This window comes from Ursus americanus, chromosome 23, assembly GCF_024610735.1.
Source record: "Ursus americanus isolate L20-20 chromosome 23, mUrsAme1.1.p, whole genome shotgun sequence".
In the NCBI taxonomy this organism is placed as follows: Eukaryota; Metazoa; Chordata; class Mammalia; order Carnivora; family Ursidae; genus Ursus; species Ursus americanus.
Window position 1 is genome coordinate 11,996,344 of NC_142149.1, and position 26,895 is coordinate 12,023,238.

At 44.6% G+C, this 26,895-nt stretch overlaps 1 protein-coding gene across 11 annotated transcripts in view; it reads right to left on the minus strand.

Annotated features, from left to right (window-relative positions):
• Positions 1 to 26,895, minus strand: part of CEP112 (centrosomal protein 112) — a 437,573-nt gene that overhangs the window by 88,695 nt on the left and 321,983 nt on the right. For all 11 annotated transcript variants that reach the window (XM_087854195.1, XM_045813972.2, XM_087854196.1 and 8 more), the window contains one exon: positions 5,266 to 5,355. In XM_087854195.1, the coding sequence (XP_087710321.1) occupies positions 5,266 to 5,355 (90 nt within the window). The remainder of the gene's footprint in view (positions 1 to 5,265; positions 5,356 to 26,895) is intronic.

A 26,895-nucleotide genomic window follows, 5' to 3' on the forward strand; every position in this document is an offset into this window, starting at 1 on the left:
CATTGTATATACCCCACTTATATATATTTCACATATATTCCAATTTCTCTTTCCCTTTTTCACACACTCTCTCCCTCACATATTTATGCCACATTTTCCTTATCCATTCTCCTACTGACGGACACTTAGGTTGCTCCCATATCCTGGCCATTGTAAATAATGCTTCAATAAACAAAGGGGCATTTATCTCTTTGAATTAGTATTTTTGTTTTCTTTAGGGTAAATATCCAGAAGTAGAATTAATGCAGCATATGGTAATTGAACCTCCACACTGCTCTCCAGAGAGTCTACACCAGTTTGCACTCCCACCAATAGCTCCGGAGGGTTCCTTTTTCTCCACATTTTTGCCACACTTGTTATTTCTTGTCTTTTTGCTTCTAGCCATTCTGACCGGTGTGAGGTGGTATCTCATTGTGGTTTGATTTGCATTTCCCTGATGATGAGTGATGTTGAGCATCTTTTCATGTGTCTGATGGCCATCTGGATGTCTGCTTTGGAAAAAACGTCTATTCAGGTCCTTCTGCCCATTTTTTAATCAGATGGCTTGGGTTATATTGGGGTTGAGTCGTATAAGTTTTTTTTTTTTTAAAGATTTTATTTATTTATTCGACAGAGATAGACACAGCCAGCGAGAGAGGGAACACAAGCAGGGGGAGTGGGAGAGGAAGAAGCAGGCTCATAGCAGAGGAGCCTGATGTGGGGCTCGATCCCGTAACGCCGGGATCACGCCCTGAGCCGAAGGCAGACGCTTAACCGCTGTGCCACCCAGGCGCCCCGAGTCGTATAAGTTTTTTATATATTTTGGATGTTAGCCATTATAGGATATGTCATTTGCAAATAGTTTTCCCATTCAGTAGGTTGCCTTCATTTCTATATTTTAAGGCAATTTATGAGTTACTTGTGTCGGAGTAGTCCCCTTCATGCCGGGCACACCAGCTACGACTAGGAACTAAACTAGCTGGCTGCCCCAAAATGCTAGCCAGAAAACCAGACAGGCTCTCCAGGGGCAGCCCCAGGCAACAAGATGAGATAGGCGCCCAGGTGCTCCATGAGAAGCTGGCAGAAGCACGCTTTCCTGCCTGACCGCTCAGCAAGGACCTGGTTCCCTTGAAGGCCATAGGCTCCTGAAACCTGCCTGCAAGTTCCAAGCTCTTCCGGGGGGAGGTGGCCCCTCCCCTTCTACCAGCTAAAGATCTTTCCGTTCCTTCTCCTTGGGGAAGATGGACAGCAGTACCAATATGTGTGTTCTTTCTACATCTTGTGATTCTGAGTCTCTATGCCAGTTAGAAGAAAAAGAACCTCCTTTAAATTCCATGCCTGCAGTCCCTTTTACACATATGTTCTCTGCTCCACTCGACTGTAAACTCCTTGAGCACAAGAACTGAGACTTAATTCATCCTTGTGTCTTCTCAGGACCTAGCACTGTCTGGCACAATATGAAATGTTATGCAAAAAAAGTATGACCCTGTGAGTGAAACGCGCAGCATTACACTTTATTTATTGGGTCTCAAAGGTATTATTTTTTCTCACTAATGTATTTAAAAAAATATTCTGAGAAACTGAGTGACCAATGTAATCAAAGCTACTCACACTTTCAAAACTTAAGATACACTCAGTTCAAAGGAGGGGTTTTATCCTGTGTACGTTATTATCTGACATTGTTTGGTGCTCTATGATAAATATGTGTTTTGTACGGTGTTAAAAATACCAAGTAAAATGTTAGACTATTTCTTTTCTTTCCTCTCTTTTCTGTAACTTATCAGACCAAATTATCTTGACCAGGGCTAGCAAATTACTTAGTCTCATTGCAAACAATGAAATCATGGTTGCTCCCATGAATGACATGTAGTTTTACACATATCTAAACCTAAGAGATACGTGGCATTTATCCATTTTACAGAGTGCTCGATATAACAGAAACTAGCTTCCTGGGAGTGAGCCGCCTGCCGAGCGCACAGGTAGGAGCAGTCTTGCCCCGGGCCCACCGCTAGCGTGTTAAGGAGTCACCTCCTTTTCTGATGACTTTGTTTCCTTGCACAATGAGGAAGTTCGCTCAGAGCTCTGATCCCCCCTTCTTGCTGCACTTGCGGGATTCTTGCTCGATCTAATCTAGAATTCGAAATTATCAGCTCCTCGTAGTGGAGAAAAATAATGATGATTTTTAAATTACTTTGTTATTTGTGAATATTAGGAAACGTGCTTCTATAGGGCCGACTTAGAAAATTAGTATTTTTCTCATTTTATTTGTGTTATCTTGAAGGTGCATCACAGCAAATTAACCCTTTGCAACTCTGGGTGAACAAGCCTTCTTTGGTGACGCCCTTGACGTAGGCCCCCCGGGGTGAGGGGAGAGGTGACGGTGCACTGGCAAGGGGTGGACAGCGAGAATACCACCCATCAAGGCCTGATGAGAAGCAGCTTTTTGTTTTTAATTAAAAACATAACTTTTAAAATGCCTCATTCATGTTTTGTTTTTATAGACTCAAAACACAGGAATTTTTCTTAAATGAAAAACAGAAACAGTTCAAACTTTTTTTTTTTTTTTTTTTTTTTTAAAGCAGGCAAGTTAAGAAAGGAAGGCCAGGAAATTGTCCTTTGTAACTCTGCCAGTCTCAATTTTGATTCTTTGTGCAACAAGTATCAGGATAATAATATTTGGTCGAAAAGAAAGAGAAGAAAGTTCCAAGAAGCTGTTTTGATTATTTGATAGGCTGATGTCAGGCTGGCTACTGGTCCTGCAGTTGCTTTGACAGATGCAAAACAGAAAACCCTACACGACAATTTCGACGTTTGAAATCTCCTAAGTAAGCTCATCTACAAGGAGCCCCTACAAAACGTCCACGGCGATACTTGTAATTAGTTTTGACTATTTCCATTACTGTCACAAGCTGAAAGGGGGCCACAGGTCAAATTTAGATAAAACCAAAGTTAAACTAAGTGAAAGATAGAGGAATAGGATTTATTACGTGCCCATTATTTGCTCTTCAGTTTTGTTGAAACAACTGGCATCGAATCCTAGCCACACCCTAGGATCTTGTGGAAAGAATTCAACATTTTATGGTTGCAACGATTACGAAATAGTCAGTTTTACCCATGGGTATTTCCTGACCTTTCTTTGGTAAACCGTAGCCCTAGCAGAAGATAGCAGGAATTAGTGCAAGAAATAGTCTAAAAAGCCATTGTCACTGCAAAGATGAAAGCAACTTTGATGATCAAAAAGAAGTCAATAAAAAAAAAGACAGAACATGGCCCCTGAATCCTTCCCTATTGTTCATTCGGGATTTCTTAATTTCCCTACTCTCAATATATTATGGAATTTTCTGTGTGAAGTTTTGCCACGAATTAGAGTGATGTCAACAAAGTTTTACCTTAAGTCATATTTTATCACAAAGTGGAAGAGCCCCAGGAGGGAGCACCGCTTCCTGCTGTTAGGCAGCTGGTCTTCTCCTAGTTACCAGCATCTTAGACGGAAGGCGAGCTCAGTTGCCCTTCTGAGGGGAGCAGGCCTATGCCGGCTGCCGCTGAGCACCCCGCTGCCATCCGAGGAGCCATCGTCACCTGCAGCCAGATCTGCTCGGCTTTGGTTGCCTTTGCTCTCTGCTGCACTCTGAGGGGTAGCGGCATTTGTACTGTACGGCAGGTGCCTGCCACCGTACGTCACTGCTGGGCAGCCTTTTTACGAACTAGAAATGTTGTCATGAAAGGAGGAAGGATTCCAAACTGATACATCCAGGTTTGAATCCACCTCTACTCTTCACTAGCTGTGTGAGCTTGGGCGAGTTACTCAACCTCTCTGGGTTTTCGTGCGCCCTCCGTGAAACGGGGGTGATAGTCCTGGCCCTATGTGGTTATTATCATGACAAAGAACTACCGTGTGTAATGGTCTCGGGCAGTGTCTGTCACCTTCGGGCCTTTGATCAAGTGTAGTTATTATTCAGCACTTCATCCTAGTATCATCTTACTTTGTGATCCTGTTATTGACTGTACATTAGACCCTACGCAATTCATATATGTCCATGTATGTGCACAGATGCATGCGTGTAAGACATGACACAGACATAGATACACGGCACGTACTTTACACAGGAAACAGACCAGAGAGCAGGAAGGAATTACAGGAGATCAAGTCAGTTCACTAAGCACTAATATTGAGCATTTACTAGATGCTCACGTTTGCCCTTCTGTGCAATCCCCTACCTCGGATCCTGTTTGTAAACATCTACAAAGATGAAGAGAGTTTCCCTCTTAGCCTTACTTCAGAGTTTACTTTTCCCACGAGGTCACAGTTATATAACTAATGTTTTCACGAGACAACTGAAGTGTGAGAATCTGTGAGTACCTATGGTTCTTTCTGTGCACAGAGGCTGGGGGCACTTAGGAGAATGTTAGCAGTCCTCTACGCAATGGCTGGGGACAATGCGTTTATCAAAGATTTCAGCAAGACTCACGATCTCTACTGATAACGTTGTTGACTTTTTAGTTTAAACTGTCAAAATTACCACAAAGAATAATTCACTATAACCAGAAGAACTGGATGAAAATAATCCTGTCATTTGAAAATAAAACAGGTCATTAGCTACTGTCATTGCCAGATTATTCTGGTTATGTAAGATTTATTTCATCAACATAATGGAAAGAGGGGGAAAATTAAAGTTCAAAAGAAACCCTGATTTCCGTGAGTATGAGAGTGTCTGTGCATAGGAGTGTGATGACATGGCAGACACTGCCGGCTGCAGACTCAACATCCCTGTCCCCCGTTCCTGGTCCAGGCTATCCCCCCTCTCCCAGACCCTCACCAGCAGGTGGATCGCCATCCGTCCAGGCTAGTTTGGGTCCCCTGAGTTCTCTTGCCAGGGATTGGACAGGCCCGGCTGAGCACGTGACCAGTTCTGGCCAATGAGATGGGAAGGGAGGCGTGCGGGGGAGCGGTGGTTCTGGGAAGGGCAGTCTGGACACCGCCAGGTCTGCACCGGATGCCTGAGCTGCTGTAGCCGTCTTGGATGGTGTGAGGATGAGGCCACGGCAGGAGGTAGAGCCACGGGAATGGCAGAGAAGCAGAGCCAGGCCCCGAACCTCTGGGCCCAGAGCCTACCCTACCTGCGGACTCCTGGTCATGTGAGGTACTCAGTCCCTAAGCCATCTACGCCGGCTAGGGGTGGGGTATTCTGCTACTTGCAGCCAACGCATCCCAGGGGAAACAGCAATGACAGAAGCTGCTTGGCCGGAGAAAGGAAACAGCCAAGCGGTGGCGGGGACAGGACCTACCTGTTCCTGTGACTCGAGTTCCTTGTGTTGTAGTTTCTTCTCTGCGCAGCGTACCTGGTTAGCGCGGTTTTCCAGTTCATCTTGTAAAGCCTGGAACGGTGTAAGATAAACACATACACATTAAAAATTCGACTCCTCGAAAAGAAGTTTTACCACCTGAACTGGCATTAAAAAGGGCTCGGCTCGAGCCATGACTGCTGTTTCCCAGAGCTCAGGCAAACAAAACCAGACTCTAAAGGTCACGCCCAGGTGTTTTCTGCTTTAGGAATAGCTAGTATAACAAATTCCAAACAGAAGACAGACACATTAGCAGGTGTCAGTTCCGTTTATAAAAATGTCTCTGATATTCCCAGCACAGAGCCACAAGCCTGCAATCAAGCATAAAGCTGTCACTAATGAAAGTAGCTCTCTCGGTCCACCTGTGAGGTACGCTGCACTCTGAAAAGTGTTGTGACAGCCTAGGAATTGCAATGTCACACCAACATGACAGGTTTCCAAATTATACTAATAGTAGCCTTAAAGGAATTTCTTTATTAAGTCACGAAGGATGGTGTGGAATTAGAGGAGCCTGTAAGAAGCATATGGAGAGTAACTCTTTTAGCTGCCAAGTGGCTGCTGGAAATAGAATTCAGGTAAATATAGGGAATTTAGGAACCGTGACATCAATAATCATCATTGCCTCTGTTACTATTTTAAGTAAAGAGGTGAATTCAAAAAGAAACAACGCATTCAAACAATCTCACATAATTATGGATATGATAGACAGAAAGTTACAACGAGAAGGATACACAGCATGGTAACAGCAAAGGTGCCAAATAAATTTTCAAAATAAAATTCATTCAGTCAAGACAACGGACTTCCTGCTAGGCGTCAAGAACTGTGATAGGCACTCTAGATAGAAGAGTGAAAGAAACCAGAGAACAAAAATTTCCCTGTTCTCATGAAGCTTCGGTTACATTCGGGGGTAGACAATAAACAAATAAGTATAATATTTTATTATTGCAATCTTGAACAGATGACCCAAGAAGACTTGAGCAAAGACCAGAAGGAGGAGAGAGAGCAAGTCACGGATATCTGCAGGCAGAACCTTCCAAGCAGGGAACACTGTATGAGCAAAGGCCCTGAGGTCAGTGTGGAGAGTGGGCGAAGGGGGAGACACAATATCGGGGACATCATAGGTGCCAAGCCACATCAGGTCACACAAAGCCTCAGAGGGCAAAGAACTTTAGATTTTATTCAGAGGTAGAAGGAAAGCTACTGGAGAGTGTGGGCAAGTATTGCTTTGGTTGCTGTGAGGAATAGATGGAAAAGGGATAAGGGCAGAAGCAGGGAGGCAGGGTAGAGGCCCCTGAAACATACTGGGGAAGGACGATGGGGAACTGAACCAGGGTGGTGGGTGGCAGCAGGCGGGGGTTTGAAGATAGAGTGACAGCCCCAAGGGGTGGATGCAGACCATGGAAATAAAAAGACCCCCAGATTTTGGCTTGAGCAGGTGGAAGGCGGCAGTCGGGGAAGGTAAGGGAGGGGTTGGGGTAGGATATCTGTTCAGCTTGGGATGCAGTATGTTAAGTCTGGACCGCCCATTACACATCCAAGCAATGATGCTGGGTGCAGCTAGATCGGAGTCTGGAGTTCAGACAGAAACGTCTCAGTCAGCGTCCGGTCCGTTCAAGGCAATGCCAGTCTGTTCTGCATACAGATACACACAGTGGTTCTTCACCTCTTTGGGGTTCTAGATCCAGCCAGCCAGCATCTGATGAATGCTAAGTGGTCCCTCCCCACATGGAAAAACTGTTTATATTCAGTCTTTGATTTCAGGGAGTCCACAGATTGCCTGAAGACCATCCATGGATGAACCCCAGGCCAAGAACCTCTAATTTAAAAAGTAAAAGGGTTTGAGGATGAGGTGAAAAGCTTTAGGGGCTCTTTGATATTATGCTTCATTTTAAAATCCCCAATTCAACTAAGTCTGCCCACGAGCTTGCAGGTACCCGTTTACAATCCTGTTATTGTGGTCTGTGAATGCAACTGTTCTGTGTTTGTTGATCAACTCGCAGTTTCTTCTTTCCTTTCGGTAGCTCCCAATAAAGAGGATCCTATCCGCCTCTCTGACGGCATCATCGGGGAGAGGAAGGATTACTGTAGTGGGAAGAATGTGTGCATGTTTTTTTGTTCCCAGTCTTTCCTGCTCTCCCATCCACCCTCATCCTGCTGTCAGAGTGATCTTCTTAAACCGCAATCTAAGTATGTCAGTCCCCCCCTGAAATGCTTACACGGTACTCCAGCGTCCCGGAGCTACAGCTCAAACGCCCGGGCGGGGCTTGCAGGGGCCTCTGCCCTCTGGCTCTGGCCAGGCTGAGCCCCACGAAGCCTTGGCGTCCTGCTGCTGCGTGGCCAGGATCAGGGCAGCTGGCAGGGACTGTGCGGGGTGTATTTTCACCGCTCGCTGCGATCCTGGGCAGGAGGTGTTGCCTCCTCGGCGTCGGCGAGAGTGCGGTTGAGGCTCGGCGAGGTTCCGTAGCCTGCTCGGGTCCCCGTGGCCGGTACTCAGGCACTGGGCTGGCGTTTTATTTATTTATTTAATTTTATTTTTAAAGATTTTATTTATTTATTTGACAGAGATAGCCAGCGAGAGAGGGAGCACAGCAGGGGGAGTGGGAGAGGAAGAAGCAGGCTCCTAGCGGAGGAGCCTGATGTGGGACTCGATGCCATAACGCCGGGATCACGCCCTGAGCCGAAGGCAGACGCTTAACGACTGCGCCACCCAGGCGCCCCGGGGCTGGCGTTTTAGAACACTAACTTCGCATTCTGTACATTTTGCTACTCACCCTGCCTCTTTCTTCCTCTGTACCTATTTTTCTCTTTTCTTTGCCTGGAAGCTGCCCCACCTGCTCTGCTTGATGGTGTTCATCCTGAGAGCTAAGAATGGACTCCTCTGGGCTTTTATCCGTCAAGTGCTTCAGAGAATCCGTGTCCGTGTCTGTGCAGGACTGAGAGCAGCAGAAGCTCAGGGCTCTCTCCCCCTCAGGTCTGCAAGCCCAGAGCCAGGCCAACCTGACGCCTGGCACACACTTGACACTGAATTCATGTTTGTAGAAGGAGCTAATAAATATTTGAATGATACTCCCTGAGGAAATGTACTTTAATCACCAGGGCTTGCAAACGTCCTTAATACAGCACATTAAACTAAAGATTATGATGTTTCTCAAAGCACAGAATATACAACTATACCTTCCAAATATCCATATCTAGACACATATTATGTATGTATATATGACATTACTGTTACTTGTAACACTAAAACAGTAAAACACTTCCTTTATTTTTTTTTTTAGTTTTTATTTTTATTCTATTTTTTAAAATATTTATTTATTTGAGAGAGAGAGAGAACGTGCTCATGTGTGGGGCGGGGGACAGAGGGAGAAGGAGAGAGAAAATCTTCAAGCAGACTCCTTGCTGAGCGTGTAGCCCAACACAGGAATCAATCCCATGACCCCGAGATCATGACCTGAGCCGAAACCAAGAGTCTGACGCTCAACCGACTGAGCCACCCAGGCGCCCCTAGTTTTTATTTTTATTTCATAGAAGAAAATAAAGGAGATGTGCACCTCTCTTGTCTTAAGCAAAACATTGCTCTCTGCCTCCTGCCTTGTCTCCCTCCTCCTCCAGCAGCAGAACCCGGGAGCAGCCACACACAGTGGCCCCTGTCCTCCTCTCCACCCTCTTGGCAACCCGTTGCACCTGCCAGCTGTCCCCACCACACTCCTAAGTCCGTTTTCATCATAGTCACTCGTTACCTCCCAAATGCCGAAGCCAGAAGCCCATTTTCTTGCTCGTCCCATGGCAGTATCCGGCCCTGTTCATGCCGCAGTGGTTTTTCCCTTGAATTCTGAGGAACTAATTCTGCAGACTGAAGCCGGGGCTCAAGTAAGGAGGCTGCTGCAAGAGTGCAGGCCAACATGACAGGACGGCTTGAAGGAGGGCTGCGGTGGCTGTGGCAGAATCCTGAACGGGGCGTCGAGGGAAGGAGGGACTCAGAGATACCACAAGGCTTTGACACTGAACGACCACAGAATAGGATGCCGTGAACTACCGAAGGGACAAGAAGCCAGAGCAGTGGGGGCAGGCTGATTTTTGACCAGTTGAGTTTAAGGTGCTGGTGGGACTTCCCAGGGGACCAGTCACACCAGGAGGGGGTTCTGAGCAGTGGAGAGGGGTCTCAGACTAGGTGCAAATAGGATACTTCCCTGGGGAAGTAAGTCGAAAGAGAAGAGGTTCAAGAACCTGACTCCTGGCTGACAGCCCCACGGATGAGCAGGCAGAGGGGAAAGAGGCCAAGGGGGCTGGTGAGACCTTGAGGGTCAGGGGGCAGCTGAGAGTTTAGCCTTACGGGACTCTAGCAGAAAGCGTTTCTAACAGGACAGGTCACAGAATTACATCTGATCCTTTCTCCACACTCCATATAGCGAAAAGACTAAGTCAACCGTATTTTATCAATACTATCAAACTAGCAGTGAAATTACATTTGCTTTCGAAAAAGGTACCACTTTTCAAATTTGCTCGTAGTTTAAAGATGTAAGACATGACCTTTTTAAGGTTAATCAGAGAAAGCAGTGTGTCTAGAAATTACTTTTATTATCTTTTAAAAAATCAGTTTAAAAAATTGGAAAGTAACCAAATAATATACCACTTTCAAAAAAGTTAAGATGTACTTAGATGAAAGGAAAATGACAGTTTATATTGGCAGCTGTTCCTGGTCTCATATTCTAAAAAATTATTAGGCCGTTAGAGTTTCAACCTCAGAATCTGACATAAGGACAGTGTGAAAATGAGCACAATTACTCAATCAGTACAAGCAGGAACATTCTTTCGAGTTGTGGCTTCTTTATTCAAAAGCCTTCAGATCCGACATTTGACATACACACACACAAATCGCGACTTTTGGTTTATTCCTGAGAAAAGCCCATGATCATGAAAGAACAGAATGTCCAACACTGGATCACAAATATTAAACGAAATCCAACTTGCACAGTTAAACTGTTTATTCTGCAAAATTATTCCTCATCTCTCGGCTCTGCTGTGTTAACTTGCATCATTACTGAAAAGGCAGTTCTCTTCTCCCAATTAAACCTGCCTTTAAATGCCATGTAAGTCAGCTTGCTGTAGGAAGCAACACTGTGCCGACTTTCAGAGTGCTTTGTGGTGGTCGGGAAGAAAGAATGACACTTTCCAGAAGAAAAATGTAAATGACATAACAAGCTTTGCAAGAACAATGAGGGTATACCACACTCTCTAAAAGGGAGCACATTATAATTTGATTTGTTTAAAATATGAAAATAATTAGGGCAAATTAAAGTCTGAAAGATTATACATGTCAATGGACTTCGCAGGGTGAGGGGAAGGGCTGGTGGCTAATGTGATGTCCGTTAAATGGCACCTGTGTCAGTACTAGAGCTTTGCTGTTGGTTTGGGGGAAAGAAAAGAGTACTAGAGTTGATATTATTTTCATAAAATTTATAAACACGATTCAAAGCAAATCACTCAACTTGTAAAATCATGCATTAAGGAATTATTTGTAGTCTTATTAAAAACCAAAGTTCTCTGGCAGTTCTGAATCAAACAAACATGAAATGATGGCAGATATATGCCTTTTAATAATGAATAAAGGAAACAAAAGAGTTCATTTCAATTATAAAGTGGTTAAAAAGTTATTTAATGAAGGAAAAAGGCATTGGAAGGGAGAAACACCGTGCTATAGTGAAAAAAAAAGGAATGGGGCATCTGGCTGACTCAGAAGAGCGTGTGACTCTTGATCTTGGGGTCATGAGTTTAAGCCCCACATTGGGTGGAGAGATTGCTTAGATGGATGGATGGATGGATGGATGGATGGATGGATGGATAGATAGACAGATAGACAGATAGATAGATATAGATGTCAGAATGTTCCCAGTATACAAGGCATATGATAGAGGCTTTCAGACTTAGTCTTTTAGTGTGACCAGAAGTCTTTCTAGAGATCTGACCTTGCCCTTAGCCAACCTCTCCGCCAGTTCCACAGATGGAGGTGGGGGTGGGCATCCATTCTGACCCATGAGAGCTATGACCTTATGATCCTTTTTCAGTAGGCTGTCTGGGAAGCAAATTTGTCCTCAGCTCATCACCCAGAATATCTGGGCTCCAGGTTCTCACCAGAGACCATCTCAAACTCTCTACTTCCCCATCTTTACCAAAACCTCCATTGTGAGAAATTTGGAAAACTACTTTCTAATCAACACAGAATCAACAGGAAAAAGCTACCCTCTCCTGAGTCACTTCCAGAACCACTATCAGCAGAGTGAACTCCATTTTGTTACGCAGACTGTAGGATATGCCTTCCTGCTTTTTAAGAGTTTTCAAACCAGTTCTGACTTGAAATTTAATGCATTTTACGCTTATATTCTGCCTCATTCTGTGCTGCCAAGTTTTGGCAAAATGCCTGTGTCTGACCTTTTCACAAATCATCATGAGGCCTACGGGCACATTTTTCTGAGCCTGCCGTACATTGAGGGGCAAAGGGTAAATGGACCCTTTCCTTGGCTCTCTCCCATAGACCCTGTTCCCACATGTTCTCTGGGGAGTGGGGATCTTGAATAATATAGAGTTCTTTTATTTGAAGAAACTGGATTAAAGCATATGTAGACCAAAAAAAATCATGGATTAAGTTTTGCCTTGTATAAATACAAAATTGGGGTCCTCAAAGTCATTGATTTTGTAGACTTTGGGTTAGGTCTGCGGTCATGAAACAAGGAAGCAGACAAGCCTCTGCTGGGTGAAATGAAGGAGGGGCCTCGTTAGCAGCAAGCTCTGCACAGCCAAGGAGTTTAATAAGCGAAAAAGCAGAGTATTTGTACCAAAGTGCTGCCCCAAAAAAGTCTGCCTGGCAAACTGTTGAAATTGATGGGCGAGTGGGGGCTCTGCATACTATTCTCCCTACTTTTGTGTATGTTTGAAAGTTTCCATAATAAAAATCTAAAAACATTTTTAAGCTTTTCCTACTTAAAAAAACATGAAGTCACCATATCCGTCCTTTCATGAGGTTTGAATTTACTATCTTACTTCAGAGAAGACAAGATTCATTCATCATTCAACGGGTAGAAGAGATACAGAAGGACTTCCCCAAGTGTATTCTGAACATAAAGTTAAGGAAGCAAGGAGTGATGTTCATATTTTGACCCAAGGAAAAGATAACTGGAAAGGAAAGGCTTATTTATATTTTTATGAAGATATAATTTACAGACCGTAAAATTCCAGGTTTATTTTTTTTAACGGAAGTGGTCTGTTTTCTATTTAAAACGGTAAGATGATTTAAAAGTTTGTATCATAAAATATCTATTCAGATTATAAAATCTTGATAGAAACCATCATCCTCTGATTGGTTTATCCATCGACCAGAAATGACACCTGATCTGTGACTAGAGGGAAGAGACACTACATATGAAGGGGAAATAGGCATGACTCTCATTTAAACCTTAATTGCCTTTTTACTAATGCCCACATTTTTTAAAGTAGCATTACTTTGATTCAGTTCACGAATGGTGCTGACAATATTTCTGACGAGTTGGTTTTCTTTGGCATGTCAATGGACACAGAAACAGCAGATGATTTTCTTTCTACTATTGCTAACTGAAAGCTAAGGGAAAATGAAAGAAAAGCAACAAAATCGCACTATTTTTATGTCAGATTTATAGACTTTTTTTTAAAAGCACATCTTGAACAACTGGGATACAGCGGGAAGACCAGGCCTGTCCCCCAGATGAGGAGATCTAACTCTCAGGGGAGGGAAGATGACACAATGGCAGAGTGACATTTTTCCTGGGTGGTCTCACTGGCTATTTACAGAGGCCACTATAGCTCCTGTCTGATTTTATTTTTTTTCATAGGCTAAATCTAACAAAAGTAACAAGTCTTCAACTGAAATGTCAGTCAAGATTTCTTTTCAAAGTGATTTCTTCATTTAGACCTACCCAGGATGAATAACAAACCGTAAGAAAGTTGGACTGGTGGTTCCACAGGGATGGAGAACGGGCTCACACTAAGGATCTAAAGAAAACCAGAACCCCAGTCACTGCAGAAGCCACTAACGCATTCAAAAACATAACAGCGTATATATATGTTTTATGGCTTACATTCAGGTTTTTAATTTTTTTTTTCACAGTCCAAGCAAGCAATTTTTTCTTCCTTTTTTACCCCTCATCATTCAGTCTCTGGTGCTATTGGTATGAAGAAAAGGAGATCTTTGGGGGTGTTAACCCCATACATATGTTACTCTTCACATCAGGCAAGATTCCTTTCAGGTGGAAAGTTTTTAGTCCCTGTTGCAACAAACCACATGTATGAGAAATTGCACTTGGATGTGAGCCTTTGCTATAGTACGTCATAGGCTACTGATTCAACATGAAAGGCAAAAGTATCGTGGCCAGTATGAAAAATAAGAGTAGCGTTTTCACCCAAGAAGAAGAAAGCTGTTACTTATTCTCTCTTCTCTTGCGTGTGCGGGCACCTATTTTCAGGCTTTTAAAACTCCTGAAGACCTCTCTTTAAAGGTCCTAAAAATGCGCTCTTAAAAATATTGGTGTTTCCTGGCCTTAACATAGGTTCTAGGAACAGAAATCATGTTACTCCAAGACTATGACCTCAGGAAGCTGGCATCTCCTGACGCACCTCATCCCTTCCCTAGTCACGCAAAGACCCTCCTGACCTGACACACGTCTCCGCTTCAAGTAGCCAGTACTTTCCTAGGCAGGAAATCCAAGCACAGCTTCTTATCTCGGGTGGCAGACATGGAGGATCAAGTTCAAGAACCGCAGCTAGGATGTTCCGGGATCACGGAGGAGGGTGACCGAGTGAAAAGTGGTGACGTGTTGCAGACACCCCTCTTCTGCGCAAGCCCGGGGAGGAGGGAGCACCCACAAGTCATTCGTTTCAATTTCGACCTTCTTACAACGACTAATCGCTCACACGTGGGATCCCTTGAGCCTGCGGCATTCATTCCCGAGGACTGTGACTTTGTCCTCTATTAAAACTGAAGGAGGGACGTGCCAGCTACGCGAGAAGGAATGGCTACGGGGCTCCCTGCGGAGGTGGCTGGGTGCTGTCATCAGAGCAGAATTAAAATATATGGAAAGGAAGAGAGAAAACAAGTTTCTGTGTGACACAGATTCAATGGTGATACGATGCCAATGACGACCCTGAGTGCACGGTACCGAGAGAAACATCACGAAGGAAGCAGTTTGGGGCAAGTAAGATCCTGAGTTGAGTGTTAGAGTTGGAGCACGCACCATGACACCAGTGTCCCCTGTCCTGCGGGCAGGGCCCCCCCTTCCCCAGCTCCAGCAAGGGCCTCCCTGCTGAGGGCCCTAAAGCTCATCTCCATACATCTCACGGTCGTCTGGTGTGGCGTCTCCCACTGTCTCTGTGGGCACCCTGTTGCCTCACCGTCATCTCAGACGTGTCAAGTCCAAGACCAAACTCATGGTGTTCCTCTCCACCAGCTTCCCTCCCCGCTGTCCTGCCCATCAGTGACACAGCCCTCTTTCCGCCGCCACGTGGGTTTAAACTCACAGCCCTCCGTGGGCTGTGCCTCTTTCAATTCTGTCCCGGTTAGTTGCCTGAGTTCCTTTAATTTCTATGTGAAGCCACTCTGACTTCAGCCTTCATTTTTGCACACCGGGATTCCACATTTTCCCGGCTATGACCCCCTGCAACCCCCTGGAAGACGAATTTTTCTCAAAGACTATCTTTTTATGCCATTCTCCATCTCCAAAACCATAAATGCCTGACCATCTCTTAACCCTGTCAAGGTTAACATTCTTCTACCTAGTTCCAGATCGGTCTGTAGTCTTGCTTACTGTGCTCAGCATACTAGCTCAAAGCCAACACGTTAGCTCCCACAGGTCGGGCACTGCGCTAACATGGTAGCTCCTACGTCAGGCCAGGCACTGCGCTAACATGGTAGCTCCCACAGGTCGGGCACTGCGCTAACACGTTAGCTCCCACAGGCCGGGCACTGCGCTAACATGGTAGCTCCTACGTCAGGCCGGGCACTGCGCTAACACGTTAGCTCCCACAGGCCGGGCACTGCGCTAACATGGTAGCTCCTACGTCAGGTCGGGCACTGCGCTAACATGGTAGCTCCTACGTCAGGTCGGGCACTGCGCTAACATGGTAGCTCCTACGTCAGGCTAGGAGCCTTAAATACTCCACTTCTTTTCACAGTAACTCTCTGAGAAGCCTCACTTGGGAGGGAGGCAGCTAAGGCTGAGACAGATTGCCTGAGCTTCCCAGCTAGAAAGTCACAGACAGAGGAAAGGGCCCCAGGTCAGCTGGACCGGGGAGGAGGGAATGGTGCTGCCGGAGACCCGCCTCTTCTTCCTCTCCACCTCTGCTTGCTGCTACCAAGAGGCTCCCCCTTCTGCGCTGCCCTGTGGGCCTCTGCTCCTTTCTTCAGCTTATCTAGAATGCCTCCTACTGTCTATGCTGATGCTACTTTCCTTCAAAAGCCTTCAATGACTCCAGATGATCTGGGTTTGGTCTTAAGATATTTAGTCTTAAACTTAATGAATCAAAAAAAGCAGGAGGAAAAAGAAGTTTCTGTGTCACAGATTCACTAGTAATAACGATGCCAGTGGTTAGCCTATCAGAGTGTGGTGTCAAAAAAGAAGGACATTACACCATATTCTGGGTTAAATTACATGCCCTCAAAAAGACATGTTGAGGGGCGCCTGGGTGGTGCAGCGGTTAAGTGTCTGCCTTCGGCTCAGGACGTGGTCCCGGCGTGATGGGATCGAGCCCCACATCGGGCTCCTCTGCTATGAGCCTGCTTCTTCCTCTCCCACTCCCCCTGCTTGTGTTCCCTCTCTCGCCGGCTGTCTCTCTCTGTCAAATAAATAAATTCATTCTTTAAAAAAAAAAAAGACATGTTGAAGTCCTAACTCTTAGAACCTCAAAACATGACCTTATTTGGAAATGGGGTCTTTGAAGACGGAATTAGTTAAGCAGAAGTCATACCGGATTAGAGCAGGCCTTTAATCCAGCATGACTGCTGTTCTTACATGAAGAGAAACGGGGTTAGAGGTTAGCCATGTGACACTGGAGGCGGAGACTGGCCAGTGATGCATCTACAAGCCAAGGACACCAGAGACTGCTGGGAAACACCAGAAGGGGAAGAAGCAAGGGAGGGCTCTTCCCTGGAGACCTCAGCACGGCCCTGCCGACACCTGGATTTCAGGCGTTTAGTCTCTAGAACTGTGAGATGATAACTTTCTGTTCTTTTAAGCTACTTAATTTTTGGTACTTTGTGATGGCAGCCCAGAGAACTCATATACACACCAAGGAACTTCCTTTGTCTTACACGTTTTTTCTCTGAAACACTATGTCACGTGAGCAGGCCCGCGCGCACACACAGACACCCGCAAGCGCGCACACACGCGTGCATGCACATTCCTTTTGTACTACCTAGTTCTAGACCTCATTTTGTTCATGTAAGGACCGACAGCATTCTCACTGTGCGACAATCTGGAAACTTGGAGATTTTTCTCCAAAGTTGGCATTTGAAGGTATTTAAATTATATGTATCAATTTGCATTTCTATCATTTCGTGTCCAGGCTCACATCAGGTTATAAAGGCAGTCATTCCAGTAAAATACGGGTGCATTGCTAGACCATGAAAGAGAAGATGCCCAAGACGTGGAGGCAGAGACCTTTAGGTGAGCCTGTGTCCAGCACTCCCACATTCACAGAGGGGATGGAAATTGTAGATGCCACATAAAGTATTTTTCTTTTTTTCCTTCCTTCCTCCCTTCCTTCCTTCCTTCCTTCCTTCCTTCCTTCCTTCCTTCCTTCCTTCCTTCCTTCCTTCCCCTTCCTTCCTCCCTCCCTTCTTTTCCTTCCTTCTTTCCTTCCTTCCTTCCTTCCCCTAAGATACTGTGATACCTGGAGCCAATATTTACGAAGAAAGAAGTTTAGAACTTTCCATTTAAACCACTTAGAATGAGAGGATTTACAAAGATCCTGTTTAATGTTCAGCTGACACATTGTCAAAAACATTTATCGTGCAACCTTTTGAAGTTTCTTCCACTCCCTTTTAGTTATTAAAGCTTGGATTGCAGTTAGTTATCAACAACAAAGCATACACGTGATAGTGTTTTTATAGTCAGTCTTTCAGTCTGATTTCTGAACTACTAAGCAAAATTAAATTCTCCTGATCAGAAAAATGATTAGTGACCTAGTTTTCATGCTGAATGCACAACACAACTGATCTCTGAAATCACTTCTGTGTGGACCCACAGACAATGGAGGGGACTTGGAAATTTCACTTAAGTGTTTTATAATGCTTCAAATTGTAAGACTCTTCAGATATAAGAACACGCCACTTTAAGTTAGCCTACAATTCTTTCAGTGCCAATTAGGAAACCATGACCTACATCATTGAGATTTCTCTGGCAACTTAATCCTAGTATAAATTTCTTCACATTGAGAATAACTCCAGTTCATATTTTCCCAAGAGGAATCAAAACTCTTTCTAAATACTTCCATTGAGTAATGTTTTTAAAGTGTATACAATATATTAGCCCTCATTTGGAAAGCAAAAAGATGGGTCAGACGTGGTCTTACTTTTTAAGGAGCTTACACTATCACAGAAGGTATGCAATAAGGACAAAAAGCAGGGAGCACGAGAAGTGTCTTAGGCATCCAACTGAGAAAACAAACCAGAAGAGGGAGGACAGAGGAAGGAGTTCAAGGACACCACAAGGAAGCAAGCAGATAAATACAGAATGGGGGACATTCTACAGGGCCACTGACTTGGTTTCTGTAAGAAGTCGACAGCACGGAATAAAAAGTAAGAAAGGGTCTACTTTTAGGATTGAAAAATATATAAGGTAAATAAGCACCAAATGTAACATTTGGATCTTGTTTGGATCCTGATTCAGACAAATCAACTGCAAAGTGGCATTTTAAACTCAAGTGGAGATACCTGGTTATGAAGCATGCATTTGATGATATTAAAAGACAACTGCTAATTTTCTTCGGTGTGACAGTGGCACTGTGGCTGTGTGAGATAATGTCCACATTTTCGGAGAGGCATTCTAGAATATCCACAGTAAAACGACATGATGTCTGGAATTTGCTTTAAAGTGTATTAGCAAAGAAAATGGGGAGAAAAGATAAAGTACATGTGGCCAGATCTTGATAATTATTGAAGCTGTGTGATGGATAATTATTGGAGTTGGGTATAGAGTACCATGCTCTCTACTTTGGGTAGGTGTGCAAATTTTCATAATAAAATTTAAAAATATATGTATACAATAAAATGACATCGGGGGTGGGAGCACAAAATTATCAAGAAAGTCTTCAGGTGGAAAGTGGCACCTGGGGGAAACCTTGAATGACAGTTGCAATTTGGACAGGCAGGTGGGGAAAGGGGAGGAACCGTCTGCCAAAGAAATAGCATTTGCAAAGTAAATAAAAGGAAAATGGGGTGCACTTAGCAAAGAACCTGCGTCCAAAGGAGCAGCCCCTGTGAAAGCGAGGAGGTCCTGAAAAGAGGCCTTGAACGCCAGGCTGAGTTTACACTTAATTCGGTGAAGAGGAGATAGGCTTTTGTGCCGTACTTAAACTCAAGTATACATAATTACTTCCTAGACACCAATGATGCGTGTCCCAGGCTTAGCACGTCCAAAACTGGACATATTATCAGTTCTCCTACTTTCTTCCTCTATCCTCCTACCCACCCCACCCTTTTGCCTAAACCTGTTTATCTCCCTATGTATTCAGAGCTAGATTAATGGAACCCATATTCCCCCAGTCATCCAAACCAGGAAGCTCGAGGACACACCTGAATGCTCCCCACCCTTAAACCTCCTGTTGGATCATTTACCTACTGTCTAAATGCTTCTCCTCTCCAGCCCTCTGTCACTGCCCGTGCTGAGTCTCATCTGGGCTGTGAACGCACTCACAGGTCCCTCCTTTCCGACTCACTGCTCCCAGAGTACCTTCTCCTCTAGTCTATGAACAGTAGCCGCACAGCCAGCCAATCATCTCCAAGGGGAAAACTCGGGAGGCATCTTTGACAACTTGCTTTTATTCCACTTTTCCCCTCCCCCAGAGTTCTGGTTTTCCTCACTAAGCCCTGTGGATTCAATCGCTTCAATACCTTTGGTTGGGTCCACGTGGTGCCCTCTCAATGGACATTCTCGGATTGTGTTGTCAGAGCTTCCTCTCTGGTCTCCATTCACTCCTGGAGGCTCCTATCAGCCTACTCTCCACAGAGCCACCCGTTACCGCCTCAAAAGGCGTGTCTAGAAGTTATCACTGAATCCCTTCTTCCCCTCACCTCCCCTGCCACAGGTGAGTCATCAGTAAGCTCTGCTGACTCTACCTTACAACATGCACGACCCACCCCCTTCTCTCCGCCTCTTTTCCCACCAGCCTCCGGTCTCCCTTCATCTCCCTCCTACACCTTCTGCCCGCGGTCATCAGCTCGACCCATCTCAAGTGTGAACGGCTCTCACCTGCTCAAAACTCTCTAGTGGCTCAGCATTACACTTGGAGTAATATCCCACCTCTCCCAAAGCTGGTGAGGCCCTCACAACCTGGCTGCCACCTGTCCCCCAGGCCTCCTGTACCAGCCTCTCTCATGTCCTCTGGTCCAGCCACACACTGGCTTCCTTTTGTTCTTTGAACATCACCAAATTTATTACCACCTTTGAGACTGTAACTAGCTCTTCCCTTCTTTCAGGAACATTTTCTCCATGACATTCACATGGTCAACTTCCTGTAGCTAGTCTCAGATCATAGATCACTTCCTTGGGGATGTCTTCCCTGACCACGCAGCCGAAACTGGCCACCTGGTCATACTTCATGACATCCCACCTTAGGTCTTCGCAGAACACTTAGTACCATTTGATACTTTTCTTCTTTATTTTTTGTTTCTCTTTTATTTAGAAGACCCGATGAAGGCCAGGAATGGATCCTGTTTACCATGAATATCATGGACCTAGAATAGAGTTTGGCATATTAGAAGGGGCTCAAGAAATACTTGCTGTAGAGTATCTGATCATGTCCTCCTCTCTCGAAAATATCCCAAAGGTTCGTGCATAGTCTTCAGGCAACGCCTCTAGGATGCATGCCTCCTGGTCCATCTCTGCCATGCACCGTCCTTGCCCACCCCCTGTGCTGCAGGCACACTGGCTCTCTGAGTTTGGCACATCTACCATCTTGCTCCCTCCAGGAGGCTTTGCATACTCCTTTCTATCTAGAGCATGATTTTGCCACTTAACACTTAATGATATCTCTCCACACGTCTTTTAGATCCCAGCTTAGACATCACTCTTGCAGGGCAACCTCTCCAGTTGGGCCTGCTAGGATGACCTCCTGGAGCACCATGGGCCTCTCTTTGGTAGCCCCATCAGGATCATGATTTTTACATTTATGTCTGTGATTGTTTTATTTGACTGGCATCTGTCTCTTCTTCTAGCCATATTTCCCATGAGGGCAGGGGCTGGTCTTGGCATTGAAGGATTTTAAAGAGCATTAAAAAGCTCATTCTCCTGGGAAATGCAACTTACTGACGGCGGGGGCAGAGAAAATGTGAATTAGTTCTGAATTCTGGTCTGAAAGTATAATAACGAACATGAATATTTATGCTCCTAAATATGTAGCAAAAATTACATTCTTGATGAAATTATAAGACCTTTAATTTGATGATTTATGCAGCTTTTTAAAGACGAAGTTTCAGAGGGGGGCCTGGCTGGCTCAGTCAGTAGAGCATGAGACCCTTGATCTTGGGGTCATGTGCTTGAGCCCCACACTGGGCATAGAGCTTACACACACAAAAAGGACGAAAGTTTCAGAAGTTTCCAACTGGATTTTTTTTTTTTAAGATTGTGGTTTCCCATTTGAGTTAAGAGAATGAAAAAGATTAAAACTTTTTTTGAATGACTGGATTAACAATTACTATTGTCAGAAACGTGTTTTCCCTCAATCACTGTACAGTAGTACAGGACATCAGTAGTACACGATAAATACAAAGAAAGACCATAACAATGTTTCCACAGCTTTCAAATCAGCTTTAATCAGAGACAATGATGTGCAAGGTGAACCATGATTTCATGAACTAGTTTGGACCCAGCACACTTAAAATAGGGATGTAAATAGTTAAAAAAATATTTTTAAGCAAACAAAAACAAAAACAAAAGCCAAACCAAACCAAAACCCAAAAAATCAAGGCTGGTTCTTGACAGAACTCAGCCAAAACATATTTTTCAACCTTAACTTTTCATCAAAGACTTTCCTTTAAATGAATTATGCCTGTAACTAAAACTGGAAACCTAGCACGGCCCCTTTGAAATGAACCGCCACAAACCAAACACCCACAGTTTCAGATGAGTGTTGTTTCTCTTCAAAATGGACAAAACTCGTTTTAGTGCATTACCTGATTCGTATCCTTGAAAAAGATGTGGTCTAGGAAATCCAACGTTTTAAATTAATTTTAAAAAATTCTGTTTCCTCATTGACTTATTGTTAGCCTGGCTTCTTAGCCCAACTTTTGAATAGCTAAGACCTCTCGACCTCTCACTAGTAGATGAAACTTTGTTCTAGGACCTAATATCAATTCTAAACATTTGTTTTACTCCCCCGTCCCCCAGTTTTTATGTCCAACTTCTGATTGTCAAGTAATATGTGCTAATTGAAGGAAAATCAACAAGCATAAAGAGGAAAATAAAACTCCATACTCCTTGGCATTCAGACAGAACCTCTACTCACACCATGGCTTTTTCCCTACGCATACAAAACTAGCACTTTGAACTTGTAGGACTCACTGAGCATGATCGTGGGAGCCCCCATCCTCTGTCTCCCACCGCTCCTGTAATCCTGCTTAGTGGAGGTAGCTTCTCTCCTGTCCCTTGGTGAAAACTCAGAAGGGACCTTGATTTTCAGGTCACCCTAGTCCGAGAGTGACTTTAAATTACCCACATACTCTCATTCCATTTGGATTGTTCTTAACAAATTTAAATTGCTCTTAAAGGCAATTTCATCTACGGCAAGACATATTTAAGGGACTCCAGAGCACAATTCTATGGCTTAATATGAACATAGTTTTGCTTTCTGTTTGTCTTTGACCGAGGGACCTGAAACAGCTGGGTGGTCCTGGGGGAGCCCTGCACCCCAACATCCCTGATGATGGCTGAGATCGGACTGGAGACTTGTTATAGTTTCCTTTCCCCTGGGAAAATCCCCTAACATTTGTCTTCACCCTGCCTCTTGGGCTTCTGCTCTTGGCCGCAGTTCTCTTTGTACGTTGATCCTGCCCTGCTGGATGGAGGGGCCCTCTTCATTCCCCTCTCTGCTGCACGGAGAAGGCACATTGAGTGGGACCCTATCACCCTCTGCTTATTTGATGATTATGTATCCAACGCCCGCCGTGCTCAATGGAACAATTTCTGAGATGCTGTATGTGAGGGAAATCAGGGGATGAAATTAATGGCTCTTGCCCTCACAGGGTAATTATACTTTACCCATATCTCATGGATAAGACCCACGGATGATGAACAGTAGAACAAAAAATAAACACCTCTTCATCCACCTGTTTTAGATCTCTGAGGAGACTAAAGTATTCGGTATTTATACGTCAGGTGGAAAGTAGCCTGGAGAAAATGATGTCTAATGCTGCTTCTATCCCAGGCAGGAAGACTTCCAAAGACTTTTGAAATATGGCATATTACAAACGCTTGCGAAAGTGACATGAAACAGGCCAGGGTTATCCGCACCGCCATCCTCGTTGTGTACTCACGGCCCTCTTCCCTCTGAGTGGCAAAGCCCAGACAAACATATAATTTCTGCTGTGCCATGGGGCTTCAAAAGCATTTTGAGGAACAAAAAAAGCCTCTGCTTTCTCACCAGCAAATGTAAATAGTGACCAAAATAGTACGAGAAAGCAAGCAGGGTCAGAGCTGTCTGGGCCTGCTCTAATTTTCACTTTTGATGAGAACATGTGAGCAAGTCTCCCCTCTGTGTAGGTGGGTGCTGTGGGTGACATTCGAAAGCAAGGGCTGGACGGGGCTCACAGCTGCGCCGCCACCAGCACAGAGCCACAACGGAGCCTGTGTCCGTGCCAAAAATCACCAGCGCCCAGCTGAGTGAGCTAATGCTGGGCCAGGAAGGAAGGAAAAAGTGGGCATGAGACCCAGGGAAGGCAGGCTCGAGGCACCAAAGAAATGGGAAAACACATGCAAAGTCTTCAAAGGAGAGCACACGGACGGCCCAGACCACACTATAATCTCCACACGGCAATCATGCTCACTTTTCCTGTGTGCTTTTCTGGGTTTCTGCGCTTTAGGGGAAGGTAGGTAGATGATATATGGCAAGTGAGTATTCTGGTAGCTTTACGGAAATGCATAATGTAAGATGTGAGGAGAGTATGGCTTTCTAGAAGATACTAGTGGTCTAGGGTGTTACCAGGTATGCAGACAATTAGAACCTGCTGATATAATTAAAATTATTACATAGCCTTCTGAAATTGCTGTGTTTATTTTGGGGAACTACAAGCCCAAATCTGCAAAGGATACAAATTATATTAACTTTAGAAACAAAAACATAAGAAAATCTAAATACAGCCATTTAAGGAAAGTCTAAAGAACATTTTTGAAGTTATTTTAAGAGCTGTACCAAATTATCATGCTACCCATTTGGTTCCCACAAAACACACTCAGGTGATGCAAAATTCAAATATTTCACGAATACGGTCTATCACCATCCCTCATGTTCCCTAATAGCTATTATTTCCTTCCATGTCAGGTCCGTTTACTTTCCTTCTTCCCTTAGTTCCTCTCCGAGGAACTGAAGAACACTTGATCTGCCTCTTCTCTCTCATTCTGGGCACTCTTCATTTGTGTGTGCCAGCTTCTCAGCCACCCTTCTAGAGGAGTCTCTGAATGCCAGCTCTTTAAACCTGGAATATGCTCCTCGTCTGAATTATGCAAGCATCTTCTACCTTCTCCTCTTCAGAAAGAATTTGATGCCTCCCAAGAGAATATGTCCCTTTGAGCTCCAAACACAACCCTTCTCTCCGTGTCTCCCTCCATCTCTCCTCACTCTCTTCCTCCCTCTCCCCCTCCTTCTCTCTCTCTCTCTGTCCACAATGTAAATGTGTAACATTTTTACAGTAATTCTGTTTGTTACATTTAATTTACTCTGAGTTGCAATAACCCAACCGACCAAAACATACAGAAGTCAACAAACCAGATATTTTACAAAATCCCTTTTTTTCCTCCTCTGTATGTTAGCAAAAATTTTTATCGCTGACTTGATAATTATTGGCCATTTACATAAAGATGAACATCACCTAACAGTACATGTATCCGTCAGTTCACTCTCGTCCTGTTATCTGTGGATTCAGAACGTGACTCGGTCCTAGCCTTCCTCTTTCTCAGCTACAATCATAGGACCTCAGGATCCTCATTAATCAGCGATCGGTGTCCCTGGTCATCTTCCTGGTTCCTTCTTTTCCTCACCTCTGAAAACCTTAACTTCGCCTCCATTTTGGCAATCCATTCTACAGCTATGTCATACATATATCCTCTTACTATTTAGAATTGGCACATCTCTAACATCTTAAATTAAGCAATCCCATATGCTGGTCTAGGAAAAGGAACAACATCATCCAAGATTTACATACGAGGAAACAGTGGGCAATAAAGGCAATAAAAAGTCTACTCTGGTTGATGCTTCGGGCACATGCGGAAACAGAAGACAAGGGGTAGATGGGCTAGTTGAGCTGTTTAGCTCACTGGGCGGTGAGGAACGATTCAGAGCTCCTGAGGAGGGGAGTGATATGGTTAGGTCTGTTTAGATCTACAGCTGATTCATCTGCTCTGGTGACACATGAAAGAGTTGGATGGGAGGGAGCAAGGAGATTCAGGAAGAGTCCAGGAGAGAAATCACAAGCATAAATAGGACTGAGGGAATGTTAGTAGAGAGGAAAGAGTGAGTTTAAAGCACAGAAACACGGGGCGCCTGGGTGGCGCAGTCGTTAAGCGTCTGCCTTCGGCTCAGGGCGTGATCCCGGCGTTCTGGGATCGAGCCCCACATCGGGCTCCTCCGCTGGAAGCCTGCTTCTTCCTCTCCCACTCCCCCGGCTTGTGTTCCCTCTCTCGCTGGCTGTCTCTCTCTGTCAAATAAATAAATAAATAAAATCTTCAAAAAAAAAAAAAAAGCACAGAACCAATTGGCTCTGTGTAGGAAGCAAGGAAGGGAAGAAGCAGCTGAGGATCTCAATATCATTTAAGTCACGAGCAGTAAGAGTGAGGAGGAAGTATGTGGAGTTCTAGATGCCAAGATCATCCATAAAGACGTGTCTATTCAGTCTGGAACTTGAGGGAAAACCAGGGTCAGGAGTTCAAAGTTGTGCTTCTTCTGCAGAGGAATCTGGGTTGGAATTGGACTGCCGTTTGCTGAAGGAAATAGGATAAAGGAAAAAAATCATAGAGCGCTGGTGTAGAATTTATATTGAGGGCTCCCGAAGAGAAAAGAAGAGCCAATGAATGTAACCATAGGAGACATTTTAAGTACAGTGTGGAATCCAGGGAGCCAAGGATGGAGAGAATTTCAAGGAGGTGGTTATCAGGACTGAATGCTGTTCAGAGCAGTCGGGGGAGATTCACGACTGGTATCACCCTCCCCATCATCCTCGGTATGATCACCTTACAACTACCATTGCTGATCATTGGGTGGGGAAGTGGGAGGAAGTTCATCGTTTCTAGGAATGTGGTTTTACTAGTTGGTAGACGTAAATGCCAAATTCATTTCTTCATTCAACAAAAATTTATTGGGTCTTACTACTGACCAGATACTGAACTGGGCACTGGGGTATAAAGCAAAGAACAGGAAAGAATGCATGGTGAGAAAGCAGAGGATGGGCATAGTCCTACTCTTGTAAGAATCTAGGGCTGTAACAGGTTGAGAGGGGAAAGTTGTCTACGTGGGGGAATGAGTCAGAGTCAAGTCAGAGTTTGGTTCTTTGGGGGAAGAACTGAATCTGAACACGATTATTTAACCTTTATGCGTCTGAAATATTGGACTAAGTGTACTGTGGGACCCTTTCACCAGTGTTTCCCTTGGAAATGTGTTCAGAGTTGCCACCTGGGTCGCAAGGAACACATCTTTGCCTACAACAGTCTTGGTAGTGTAATCAATTCAAATGCGGGGGGTAATGGTGGAAGCGAGAGACAGGATTATAAGACCAGGAGGAGAAAAACAGAGAACATGATGCCATAAAGGGGCATTGCAAGGGACAATGTAATGCTGAAGGCCTTGTTGGCAACATGATGGGACGGGAAAGCACAGGAACTGGGAGACTACGAAGCATGCTGTGATCACAGGTCTGGACTCTAGAAATTATTGCTGTCATAACCTTTAAGTAAACAATCGCATTCCATACCTAGAGAAGCCAGGAGTCTCTAAACAACGGCGCCAAGAATTCAAGCGTGAAGACATTCTTAGCTGCAATAAAATTTATATTTACATGTTCCATTTTAGTTAATTCCTAGAAAAATGCTAACCTTGGGCGCCTGAGTGGCACGGTCAGTTGAACGT